The sequence below is a fragment of the Hemitrygon akajei genome, chromosome 5, assembly GCF_048418815.1.
Source record: "Hemitrygon akajei chromosome 5, sHemAka1.3, whole genome shotgun sequence".
NCBI classification, from domain to species: domain Eukaryota; kingdom Metazoa; phylum Chordata; class Chondrichthyes; order Myliobatiformes; family Dasyatidae; genus Hemitrygon; species Hemitrygon akajei.
Window position 1 is genome coordinate 72,081,645 of NC_133128.1, and position 14,101 is coordinate 72,095,745.

The 14,101-nt window shown below is 38.5% G+C and overlaps 1 protein-coding gene across 9 annotated transcripts in view; it reads right to left on the minus strand.

Moving 5' to 3' along the window:
- cnksr2a (connector enhancer of kinase suppressor of Ras 2a) overlaps nucleotides 1-14,101 on the minus strand; it is a 560,907-nt gene that overhangs the window by 188,862 nt on the left and 357,944 nt on the right. For 5 of the 9 annotated variants that reach the window (XM_073045758.1, XM_073045756.1, XM_073045754.1 and 2 more), the window contains 2 exons: nucleotides 10,788-10,921; nucleotides 4,052-4,087 (listed from right to left, as the gene is read on the minus strand). In XM_073045758.1, coding sequence (XP_072901859.1) covers nucleotides 4,052-4,087; nucleotides 10,788-10,921 — 170 coding nt within the window. The remainder of the gene's footprint in view (nucleotides 1-4,051; nucleotides 4,088-10,787; nucleotides 10,922-14,101) is intronic. The other 4 variants (XM_073045761.1, XM_073045760.1, XM_073045757.1 and 1 more) reach the window with 1 other exon arrangement.

Here is a 14,101-nt window from a genome sequence, read left to right on the forward strand (position 1 = left end):
ATTTTTTGTAAACAGTGTTTCTTTTCATAAGTAATAAAGATAATTCAATTAGCACTTCATTTGGAGTACGATATATAGATTTGCTACATAAGAATTTTCTATGACACAATGCCAACTTATTTTGCTGCATTAGAGGATGTCCTCTCCTTGATGACTTGTTCTATCCAGTGTGAGATTTATCTCCACACAGAAGTTGAAGCAAGGTAATCACTGCTATTCAACAAACTAATATTTACAATTTGAATCCCTAGACAGAAGGAAGAACATAAATGTTTGTGAGGCTTTTAATCTCAATTTGGCTGAAGTGAAAATACTGAATGTTAATGTCTGGTGCATGGAGTGGAGGATTATTATATCCCAGAAATATTATTGAACACCACGATCAGCAGAGTGAAAAAAAAACACACATATTAAAGGATTGCAAATTGAGAAGTTACCGTGACCAATTTTATCGAATGGCTATTTCAGCATACTTGTGTCAAATATTTCCTTCTGTTATTTAAGACAGAACTGTCCTCAGAGTTCTCTGTTCAAATTCATCCAAAATGAAGATAAACTAATGCTTATGAGATTGGAGCCTAGGCCAATAGGTATTTCCCAGTAAAGTCACAGTAATATTGCCTGAGGGATTAGTTTACAGGAGCATAAACTATGATGATTTGTTATTGGGAAGGCCATTATAAAGTGAGGTTAAAAAGATAAACTGGTTATTTCCTTCATGTTACAAGTTTATTTTATTTACCATCATATTAATTCAAGAATGATGCAAAAATCTTAAGAGTTGTTTAAATGTCCACTTGCTGGGTTCCTATTTTCTGTCTCTAGGTCTGTGGCATTGTTAAGGTTAAACTTATCAACACCACTAAAGGATGGACACGATTTCAAGTAGAGAGAATTTCAGGGGAACCTGTGAAGAATTATTTTTAAAATCGTTTAAGTCTCTGAGACCTGTGTACTTAAATCTTTAAGGGAAGAAACAAAGAAAAAAGCCTCTTAATTGTCCTTGCGGCATTCAAATACCCACTTAATCTCTGATTTGGCACAGAAGAAGACCATTTACCTCAGCAGTCCCATTCCTCTTTTCCTCTGTCCTTTGCAACCTGTTCTCTCTCACATGGCCACTAACTTCCCTTGATACTTTTGACATGTGTTTACACTGAGTGGCAAATGCATTAGTTAATTAACTTTCCATCATGTCGTTGGGAGGAAAACAGAGCACCTAGCTGATAGAGCCCACACTGTCAAGAGGAGAACATGCAGACTTCACACTGATGGAACCAAAGGTCAGTATTGAATCTTTGTTAGGCAGTAACATCAACTGCTGTGGCACCTTGCTGCCATATCTGAAACAGCTCTGGATCTAATTCATCGGTACAAGAAGTAGAAACACAAAACTGAATTTGTTTTCTGCTCATTTATTTTCCTTCAGCGATCCTATGTAGCAGTGAATTAAAGTTTGGGAAATGGACTTTTTTACAGCCACGTCTTCCATTAGTACTGCTAGCTGAAACATGCTTCAGAAAACATCAATGCTACAACCCATTCTCCAACAGAATATTTTATGATCTACGTGAGTTTGCCCAAAGTTCAGAATTGGTAACCACTTATTGTCATGGCCTTGTTGTGTCTGTCCACTGGAAACTACTGGGCATCCTTTTTTACAACTAATAGGCATATTAAATTCAAGTGCAGGGGTGTTTATGAAGACAAGGCTTGTGGCTTGCCTTAATGTGTCACGTACTTTCCAACTTCAAGCAGAAATTCAAAAACAGATGAACCATGTAATTCAAATATGCTAAAAGCTGAAGGAGAGTGATAAAGTGATGAATATACACTATTTAAAACTGCACTTAAACTAAGAATATTATAGCAGCCACACATTTCAAATCTATCAGGTGAAATTAGATTTTGGAAAACGTTCACACTGGTCAGATTTTTGAATGCGTACACAAAAAGCCTTGCAAAAGCAGGAAATATGCATGTTTAATGAAGAAATAGATAAATATTTGTCTGTGAAGTGTAGGAGAAATTATAAGAATAGCTATCAAGTGAGGTGATCAAGTACTATGCGGATCATTACAAAAGCTACGTTCCTTAGCAACAGTGGCAGCAGCATTCCTGAATCTATTTTAAGGGCCATGACAACTCTGGAATGACTTATTTTATGAAGCATCTCACTTTAACTGTGCTGATTATTTTCAATAATGCTCAGAAGCAGAAGAACAAAAGGAGATGCAAGATCAATTAATGTTTTTTGTATTAATGGCTGAGTGAGGCTTTATGCCGATGAAACCTCTTTAAAAAAGACTTCAACTTGCTGAGTAGTGCAAACTGTGTGGGGAGGGGGGTGTTTACAGTATAAATCATGATGAGGTTTGCAGCAACTTCTCAACGATTGAGCAAATCCACACTCATCACAAGGTTTGGGTTTTATCTGTAAGAAAGAAAATAGGTACGACATACCTTCACTAAATTCATTTTTGGGGTTATCCAGCAAGAAAAGATTCAGAATGAATTGCCTATATTCACCAGAAGAATGAAATTCTATTATTCTAGTGAATGCTGAAAGGCCAGTTTCTTGGGCTAGAGGATCCAGAGTTAGACAGAGAATAAGGGATTAACCATTAAGAACTGAGATTAAGAGAAATTACTTTACTCAGAGAACTGTAAACCATTGGGAATCTTTAACCCGAATGATAGGTACTCAATCACTCAGCATTCTCAAGGTGAGAATTATTAGATTATGTAAAATGGAAATTAGCATGGAACAGAGAAACACAGACCCAAAGGCCTACAGGGTGATATGACCCATCTTTGTTTCTTAAAACTGTTCTTGAACAATATGTACAATTTTTAGAGATATACCTGCATAGGTTATGAACTCAGATCCTGGACTAATATTTGAACGTATAACCTTCTGGCTAAAAGGCTTAAGTACTCCAGACAGAGCCAAGCTGCCGCTTATGTGAGTATATTTATTTTCAGCTGTATGCATCAGAATAGACACTGAAATAGATGAAACGTGCATTGGTCACAGAAAAAGAATGTACTACATTAAAAGAGGTTTTATTCATAGAAAGACATGTCCGATGTCGTAAGGTAAGCTGTAATTAGTTGAAAGCAGAATTCTTTAGGGCAACAGCCTGGTTTCTGCTGTTCAAAGTGTTGAAGTAGAATACAATCCAGAAACAAGGAAAAAGTTCAAACAATCCAGGGACATTGTCCAGCTGAAAATTAATTACGGCAATGTGATGTTTCAGGTTTGGAAATAAATTGAAATGTCAGCATTTGGCATGAAAACATTTTGCTTTGTATTAAAGTTTGTTATTGCGATCACTAAAACAGAGAGGGATTACAAAGAAAGTTTTAAATTTGTTCATAATCAAAGTTCATTAGTGTGAGGATACTTTGCAACTCAATCTTATAAAGTGTCAGCTTGCTCTGTTTTTCATATAAAAACAGTTTTATTTTAAACTCTCACCTCAAACAATTTTGACCATGTGTCAAATGTGACATATCTGTCATTAAAATTGAGTTTATGTTCTACCTTATATTCACAAGCCAGCCATAAGTGCTCATGAACAATTCAAATGGGGTGGCATGGTAGTGTAGTGGTTAGCACAACGGTTTGCAGGAGACTGGGGTTCAATTCCCGTCGCTGCCTGTAGGGAGTTTGTATGTTCTCCCCGTGACCGTGTGGGTTTCCACCCACAGTCCAAAGACCTATTGGTTGGTAGGTTAATTGGTCATTGTAAATTATCCTGTGATAAGGTTAGATTTAATCAGGGGATTGCTGGGCATCGTGGTTCGAAGGGGCGGAAGGGTCTATTCTGTGCTGTATGTAAATAAATAAATAAACAAACAAACAAAGAAACATCCGTATCCTCTGGTTATACACGGCCAAGAAACACAACTTGGTTGTGGGCTCAAAGAACTGGGGTGTCATGTGCATTTACTTTTTTTAAAAAAAATCTTGTAAACACATTACATTTTTGGCTCTGTGATTAACTGGATCACAATGATTGAACAGACACATCTCACAAGGACTTACCTGTTAATTCTAGAGATACTGGAACTTCCCAGCCTTCTGCAAAAAAAGTCACATGCATAAAGCACCCACAAGTACAGCCCAGACAACAGCTGGAACATTTAAAAATATATACCCACAAGTTATTTTGCAAATTCTTTTGTGAAATTAAGGTTTAAGGAAGTAACTGCAAACATAAACGTAATTGGTACAAAAGGAAGGCTGAGATAATCCGCCACTTGGTGACTTTAGCTCAGTTTGCTCTTAAAGGCCCAAGCAGTGATTTCCACTTGCTATCACCTCAACTTCACTTCAGCCATTACCACGTCAATGGTGTTTCATTATACCTTTCCTCCCAAACAGGCAGAAAAAGCATGAAAGTTGCTTATAGAAATGATGAAAAGCAGTACAATAACCAAGACCAAGACACCAAATGATATTCACAGACAGCAGGACAGAAGAGCCTAGAAATTGGATTGATTTCCATACTTTTTATGAGCAACGGTTGACTTCACCCACAAAATCACGCCCCTTGCAAAAGTGGGCCAGGCAAGTCTTTGTGCTGATGTTTTCGTGCTATCAAACATGAGGTCACTGCTCATCAACTCCTGCTACAAACAGGAGTTCAAAGGTGCAACTGATGACCGATGAGGGACTACCACCAGGAGCAAACGGACTACCTTGGGGCTTCTGTTGCTTGTTTTTAAAGAAACACTTTGCTGACATAGGGAGAGCAGGTTGCTCGGACTATTCTGTGCCAACATTAACAGTGGAGCATTATTCAGCATTGAAATGATGAGGCTAGTGATCTCTGGGAAGGATATTAACGGACTTCCATGAGAAACTACCTGGTGGAAAGGGCAGAGAGGTGACATGTGACATGAGAAGCTAATGACTGGGGAGGCAGTGTAAACTAGCAAAGAGCAGGAGACATGGAGTGAGGGTGATTGGCAAATGAACTAAATATGAAAGGAGGAGAGGATTTATTTTTACATGCGGAGCAATAGGGTCTGGAATGCATTGCTGGAGCAGTAGTGGAGATGTATTCAATAATAGTTTCCAAAGGGGAGCTGAACAAGTATCTGAATGGAAAGAACTTGTAGTGCTAAATGAAGATGGCAGTGGAGTAGAACTAGCTGGATTGCTCTTACACAGAGCTAGTATGGATACGACAGGTTGAATGGCCTTCTTCTCCTTCGTTCCAATCTGTGATTCTAGCTGTTGACAGACTCATTCAGTGGTAGCTTCCCATTAGCAAACTTCCTGGATCAGGCTTGGCAGCATCTGCAGGAAAACCAGCAGCTACCACCACATCTGACTGGAGCTAGTGTGTTCAGACCCAGTTATTGCAACACAAGATAAAAGAAAAATTCAAATACATAGCTGAAATTTAATACTGATTTACACTGATTTAATACTGATTCACACTTTTATGGAGGCTTTTAACATGGTCACACAACGTCACAGCATCCTTTCTGTGCCTGTGGTCTGGGTGCTCTGTCTCAGTTTGTGTCCAGGCACCAGAGAAGCTCTGTTCTGGTTCAGCTGGCTTCGTTTATGCTGGGCCATTGAAGGAGTACCCTGCCTGCGTGGCTGTGGGACTCGGGCAAGTAATCTGCTAATGTGGGAGCTGATTAGGGTTCCTCATGAAGGAGGTAATTGATCCCTGACCCCACAAACAAGACCACCTCTGGAGAGACTGAATACAAAATATTTCAATGGGACTGAGACTGCTCCACTGTCTGATCAACTCCAGGTCTGGAGTTGATCAGAGGATAGACCTAAGCTGTCCAAACCCTACTATCTTTATTTCTACCCTTGGAAATGGGGTGGCACAGTAGCATAGTGGTTAGCACAATGCTCTACAGTACAGGTGACCTAGGTTCAACTCCCACCACTGTAAGGAGTTTGTACGTTCTCCCCATGACTGTGTGGGTTTCCTCTGGGTTCTCCAGTTTCCACCCACAGTCCAAAACTATACCGGTTGGTAGGTCAATTGGTCATTGTAAATTGTCCAGTGATTGAATGAGGGGATCGCTGGGCAGAAAGGCCTATTCCACGCTGTAGCTCAGTAAAATAAAATTAAAATAAATGACTCAGTACAATTGGAGCAGTGCTCTGATCATGTTGGATTGATGTCTGAATGCAGGAGTACAACACTGCTCCAACAGAGTGGACAGCAGTTCCTGTGTGCTAGAGGATCACCCATCTCTGCTCATGCACAACAGCTCGTGTATGGGAAGCAAAATGGTGACAGGGAGCGGAGAGCAACTTCCACTTAATGCTGTAGAACCATGGAGATGCTGATGGGTTACAGTGTGAGCTGTATTCTGCCTGCAAATGGCATCTTGCCGCTCAGCGAGGACATCATCCTTTAGAACGTTCGGTGCTCCCAAGTGGCTGTGAGATTTGGCGCCTAATCAGGACAAGGTTGTGAGGAAGCTGAAAAAATTTGTGTGTCTTTATGTGTAACTCATCTGGCCCAGTCAGTGCTATGTGACGGGATTCCTACCAGACCCTGGGCAAGAAGCAAACAAGACCACTAGAGTGGAGTTTGTAATGCCATGGCTTCACATAATCTCTGATAAGAACTTGGAGATGATGTCCTCTGTGTTCCTGCAGCCACTACGAGGCAGGCCAGACAGCTCACAAGCTATTGTGCTTTGCATCAGCCTTGTCATAGCACAATCCTCAGTCTTTCATCTGGCAAGTTCCTACACTAGATTCCCTACACCTGGTGCCCAACTTTAGCCTGGTTTATCATCAATCCCTCTAATTTCACTTATTCCTTGGCCTGTATGTTGCTTGGGGATAGGTGCCCCATCAGTCAATTAGCTGTAGGATGGGTTTCTCCACTCAGAATGTGTGCTGTAATCAAGGAACCCCCCTTCTCATTCAGAGTAGCCCTCCTTTTCCTCACTGTCTTTGACCAAGGGGAAGCAATGAAGGGCATTGACTGAGGTTTTCATCATCAACTTTTTGGAAGCTTGGCCTCTATTTGAGTGGATAGAGGAAGAGTTGTTTACAGTTTGTTTCTTGTTGATCTAGAGACATGTCTAGTAAGGTCATGACATTTCTTCCAACTTGCTCCATAGTTCAGAATGGCTTTTTTAAAATTCATCTGCAGGATGTGGGCATCTCCTGCTAAGCCAGCATTTATTGTCCATCCCTAGTTGCCCTTGAGAAGGTGGCGTCGAGCTGCAGTCCCTGAGGTGTAGGTACACTCACAGTGCTGTTAGGGAGGGAATTCCCTGATTTTGGCCCAGCAACAATGAAGGAACGGCGATATGTTTCCAAGTCAGGATGGTGAGTGACTCAGAGAGGGACTTTGAAGTGGTGGTGTTCCCAGGTATCTGCTGTTCTTGTCCTTCTAGATGGTAATGGTCGTGGGTCTGGAAGGTGCTGCCTTAGGAACTTTGGCGTGTTGTTCTGGATGAAGTATTCCAGCTCTTCCCATATTAGATCCAGCAGATCTCCTGCCCACTCAAACACACAGGGCATTCATCCTGGGTACTGTCTCTTCAATATTACACTGCTAGAATCAGCCTTTCTCGGATGGTAGTCACTATACGCATTCAGATGTTGTCTGCATCCACAAGGAGTCTGTCTTTGAGTACTAATGCTCTTCTCTCATTAATGAGCCTAGAAGCACAAGTGTCCGTATAAAGCTGAATGCGACCTTCGCAGCAGCTATGAGTTCCATCTTAATGCGTATCCTCTAATGCATTTCAGTTGCACAGTTTTTCACAAGGTTATAAATAAATGTTATAAATATAGGGCAACAGAATAAAGGATGAATCCAATTTCTAGCTTAAGATAAGCATTGCAACATGACAACAGGGCAAAGGTCACTACTAAAGAAAACAATGCTGAAATGCTGTCAGCATTTGCTAAAGAACATTAGTAAGCTTGAACCTGACTTTGATGAACTTCACAGACACATGGAAGAGTTTGCAACAACACTGAATACTGACTTAAAAATAGGGGGAAGGGAGCTCTGAGATATTTTCAGCACATTTGCGAAACATTGCACAAGAACATTAACATGCTGCTATCTTAGGTAGTCAAAATTCCTTCTGTGGTGAGACATATCAAAGAATATACCTTCAAGAAACAGACTGCCAAGAGGATGTGCAATAAAACACATTATGAAATGGTTAATCTAGTTTATAAATCTTAACCTGTATTTGGTATTTGTAGTACAACAGAATACAAAAGCAACACTGGCAGCTCTTTGACGTAACTAAGCCAAACAGTTCTATGATGAAATGGCTTCAGGAGTTACCATGAGACACAAGACATAATACCAAGTAGAGAATTTGAATTTCAACTCTGTATATTTTTACAAAAACAACAGGCTTCTAACTAGATTTTCACAATCAATTGGTAATTCTGCATTTTTTATTCAAATTATAAATTTAGTCATAACTACCAAAAGGACATTTGTCAAGATATGTTTTAAGCCAAGATTATCAACTGTTTTTTTTCTGGTACCACTGTATATGGAAGAAAATTAATAATTCATGCATAATTTTTGATTTAATTACTGTAACAAATCTACAACTCTCAGTTGTGTACTGCTGTTAGTGTTTATTTTGGATAAAGCTTCAAGGCATTTTAAAACCTTATCCTATTATTAAGGTTTGTTCTATTTTGTAGTTTAACTGCAAAAAATATTTTCTATGTAACATCTTTAACATAAAAGTTAATTGATGCATTTCATATGCGCTGTGCCAAAAATGTTGGCCCCAAACATTTAAAAAATGGAATTATTTGGATAGACAACAAAAAGAATTACAGTAGATCTTATCAAACACTTTCAAAGGAAGGCAGTGAATGGTGAAAGATTTTAGGAAAGGAATTTCAGAGACTAGGAAATCAGCATTTGAAGATAGGGTCACTAAAGATCCCTAACCTAACTTGAACAACTCAGGATTTTCACAGATCATGAAAAGACATCTTGATACAGGTTTAGTACCTCTTATCCAAAATGCTTGTTGCAAGAAGTGTTTCAGATTTTGGATTTTTTTAGGATTTTGTAACGTATAATGAGATAGCTTGAGATCATTGTCATTTCTGACTCTGAATTTATGTGCTACCATTAAGCAGTTTTTTGTTCTACATTTGTTCATCACACACATGAACTTAACAGAAAAAATATTACATGCCATTAATATAATGAAAATATAATGTGTGCAGGGTAACAAAAACAGCACAGCAGCTTCAGGGGAATGCCTGAATCAGCTGTTGAACAACAACAGACAATAGCAGGTTTTCTGTCTCCATCTACAATGCCGGGTTTTAATTAAAAGGTTACAGTACATTGTAAACATGTTCTGGTGTTATATGATCTTCGTGTATATCATCTTAACATCTTATATGATCATCTCAGTGATGATCTTCGAAATTCGCAGTGTAATCAATGAATTTCTCTGTTGCTTTGTGATTAGCAGACGCTTCATCTTTAAAATTTTAAAAATCTTTAAAAATACAATGCTGTGCCTTTTCTTAAATTTTTGCAACCAGCCTGCTGAATGTTCACAATTACAAACTCTCAGTTTTTATGTGTTTCAAGATCAGCAATACTGTTAAGCAGTGTATGTTCACTCGGATTTTTTCACTTTATGCAATGTTTATCCATTTTTCATTGATTTCTGGTCATTAAAGATGTGAGATCACTTCTCAGAACAGTCTGTGGTGCGCAATGACCCGCACATTGCCTGGGAACCTTCCCAGCACCTTGTGGAAGTTTCCATTTGTGACGTCTGGTCAGCGCTAGAAAGATGTTTGGATTTCGGAGGTTTTCAGGTTTTGGAATTTTGGATAAGGGGTACTCAACCTGTATTAAGAAATGTAGGGCATTGTGCGATGGATAGAAAGTTAGCCTTGTTCATTTTCCTGCAATGTGCTATGAACAGCCAATAATTCTCAGCTGACCAAATACCCAAGAGAAAAGAAAACAATTGCTTACACAGTGAATTTGCGATTCAGCTGTAGAGGAGTTGACTCCAAATGTGAGGTGAGTTGTATTTGGCATTCAGTTACAAAGTACTGGAACTTCAGTGCCACAGAGATATTTGCGACTGATGTCTGATACCACCTGATGCAGACATTGGATGATCTACAAAATCTCACTAAGATGAAACAGTGAATGCAGTTCTTCAGTTTTATCACCGAGTCTATCATTTTGTCTTCTATCTGTAAATTGTTCCATTTGCGTTACAATTAGAATTTCAGCTTTGCTCTTTATATTCTTCGCGCAAAATGCATCATGTTCAAATTAAAAAGAAGCTGTACATTTTCATGACTGGAACTTGGTAATTTATGAATAAAATTAACTGCTGCCTAACTTTGTAAGACTTTCAGTCTGGGTGCTTTACTGTGATATACAGCAAGAGAAGTGTCATGTGCACTTCGACTTTTAAAATTATAAATGGATATTCCACTCATTGATTCCACTTCTCACAATCTAATTCATGGAATTTTCCTATTCTTTAAGTGAAGATCTAGCTGATAAATTATATTGGATGACAGCAAACTGTGTAACTTTTTGATGTGAGAGAGGCATTCAAAGGTTATAGAAAATCAGTTCCAAATTGAACAGGAACATGCTGTGTGAAGGTGTTAGCTATATATAGAAATGAACTGCACTGAATGAGTCATCAATGCATCATATACTCTATCAGCATTTCAAAACAAGGGAATTTATTGTTCTTCTTTACTTCTATAAATAAATCATACAATGGTATCAAATGCTTACCTGGGAGTATATGGCTCTGACGGAGGAGGAGGAATGTAAAGGTCCTGCAGCGCAGAACTGTCTCGCTTTGTAGGGGTACTGAGAGTACCAGTTGGTGTGGCAACACTCCCAGTTGGACTTTTTGGAATGATTGGCTGTTGACAAAAAAAAAATGGAGAATAAAATTCTTGAGTCTGAGCAAGGTTATTATAAGCAATGATTAAACAAAAACCTTTGTTAAAGAAGGAGACAAAGTTAGTCTTATTGCTATAAAATGCTGGTGCCAAGAAAAACAATGGAAAAATTACTATAATCTCAGATATCAAACTTAGCCAATCATCCATTTTATAAAACTACATCAACAAGTGGAAACACATAATGTATCACCTTTCACTTATTCCTGTTTACGAGTATATCTCATGGTACTGCTCTGAGTTCATGTCATTTTCTAGGGACAGGAGCTCCTATTTTTCCTGCTTGCTGATGTAAAGTCTAGAATTTGATGTGCTTTCTGGTTAGAAGATGTCTAAGACTTATCAAACCTTCTAAGATACTGCATTCAGGGTGTCACTAATTTTTTTGTAAGTAGGTACAAAACATTGTTTGGAACAGTGTTACACTGTGATATCTAAATTGCCAGAGGAAGATAGCAATTGATTTCAAGAGGACATGGTGGAATGGATAAACATTTGGCTGATGAAATTTCATGTAGAAAAGTGTGAAGTGGTAGGAGGAGTGGGAAACAAACTAAAGGGATGCAGAAACAAAACAACTAGAGTGTTCTTGTTAACAAATCTTTGAATGTAGCAGTGCATTTGATAAAGCTGACATCAATAAAGTGATCTGAAAAATGACACATGGGATCCTTGGCTGCATCATCCTAAGGCAAACAAGTTATAACATACCTTCATAAAAAAATGACTCAGCTGCAGATGGGGAACTGCATCTAATACTGATCGCTGTGTTCTTGGAAGTATTGGGAATCTTTGGAGCAAATATAGAAAATATTTAATAGAAAGTTTATTTGGATAAGGCACCGATGTTAGAGGGAAAGGCTGAATAACTTGGAATTGCTCTCCCCAAAGGAGATAAAAGAGATTAGGTGCAGTAGCTGTGTGATTATTTTAGAGAGGTCTAGATTGACTAGACAGACTGAAATTCTTCTCATTGGATAAGGGTTAAAAACCACAATAAAGAAACTCACCCACTTCGGAAAGGAACCAAAGATAATATGAAGAAAATTATTCACAGGTAGTTAGTATTACAAATGCATCACTTACACAATTTTGAAGGATGATTCATTTGTGCTTTTTAAAAAGGAGTTGGATCAGCACTTGGAAGAAAATAATCATGCAGAGCTAGAGAGGTAGGACAAGGAAGAGATGGTATAGATATGGGGATGGTATACATGGAGAGATGGTATGGATATAGAAATAATATGGCATCTTTGCTGATACTAGTCTATAATTCTTAATGTTATTTAGTGCCAGTTCCTGCACAAGCTAGAGAATTTTAATTTTAATTTTAATTAGTATTTGAATTTTAATCTAGCATTTGAAACATTTTTCCAAACCAGCAACAACTCAACATGAGTATCTTTCAATCATCTGATGCTTATTAGAGCTGCACTGAAGGGGGGGGGGGGGGAAACGTCATGTTTATCTGAAAGTTACATCCTAAACTGGAAAACTCTAAGTATTTGTCTCAATTCCAAATGCCACCAAAACATTTCTTTGACATTTATTTCCATGATTTATAGATTCTACTGATCTGCTTCATTGCCTAAACAATACACCACCATTTGCAAGTCACTATGGCAAGCTCAAGTTAAAAAATAATTCAAGGTCAGCTGTACTTAACATTTAATACCCTCTGTGCTGAGATATTTCACTGACATTTCGATTAGTTATTATCATCTTGTTAATAATATTATTATATAATTAATATCATAATCCTTCCATATGAAATTCAGAACACTCACTTGCCAACATCATGCCTTTGGGAACATCATTCTCTCTGGAATCTGTGGCCAACTTTTGCACCAAAGGACCCACATGAATAAAGAAGTTAAACCTCAAGGTGAAGAAGACTGCAAATTCTCCTACTGTCAATTAGCAGCAGCTACTTTACAACATTCTGTACTCAACAATATCAACTTCCTTTTTCAGTAAATATTAGCAACTAGCAGAGAGATTAGTATGGCTAATATGTTCGTTTCACCTCTACCACAATCAGAAACTGGAAAGATGTCAGTGCACTGAAGCAGTAATTCATGTTTGGATACCTTAACTCAGGTTAGACTTGAATGATTATTGACAGGCTCAGACTGTCTCAAATTGAAGTGGGCTATTTGCATACAATCTTCAGAAGCATATCATCAATTTTACATATTCTTTTTATGTTTGATGCTTTGCAGGCTATATTGGCTCTGGAAGCGTGGCAACATTTGTGGGCTGCCCCCAGCACACATTCAGACTGTGTCGCCCGTTAACACAAACAACGCATTTCGCTGTATGTTTCAATGTCCATGTGACAAATAAAGCTGATTTTTTCCTCTTAGCTATGATTGCTGCATATTACTAGTTGCCCTTGTCATGACTTGGTGTCTTAACGATGACAAATAAGCGGCAGAATAGATGCCTCATAACTCTTATATCTTCTTGTTTGATCATTTCGGCATCTTCCTGGTTGACCTGTGCCTTTTATCTTCGTCAGTGCATGGGCAATCATAATGTGAAGCATTTTCAATGATAAGGAAGTCATCACACGGATTTGCGAATGCATTAGGATTCGGCTTTAGCTAATTTTCTCCCATCAACCTTGAGCTTACTGATCCACATCATTTCCAGGATGGCACTACTTGATTTTAAAATTGTTTAATATACAAATGCATTCATGGTCTCACAGCTTTCTTGCTCTGTAGCTCCCCTGCAGACTCTGTAACCTTGAGAGATTCAGTGCTCCTCCAGTGCTGCCCTTTTCCACATGCAATATCTATTCTGAATTATCAGCTACTTGATGGGAGATGTTCTTCACTCAGCCGTCAGGAAAGTGATGGAAGTGTCAATAATAATGTTGTTATGCACCACGTACACACTATCAACCTATTTATTGATACATACTATATTTGGCTCTCATCATGAGCATTCCGCTCCAGACCCACAGACCTCATCAGTTTTCCTGTAACACTTTTTCAGCTGTTTCTTGACATATTGAACACAAATGGAACATTTCAGTACTACAATGCTACTGTCAGTGAGTCTTGTATTTACCAGAGAGCTTCTACATATCAGATCAACATCTGAGCTGTGCCACAGTTTACTTTGCATATTTAA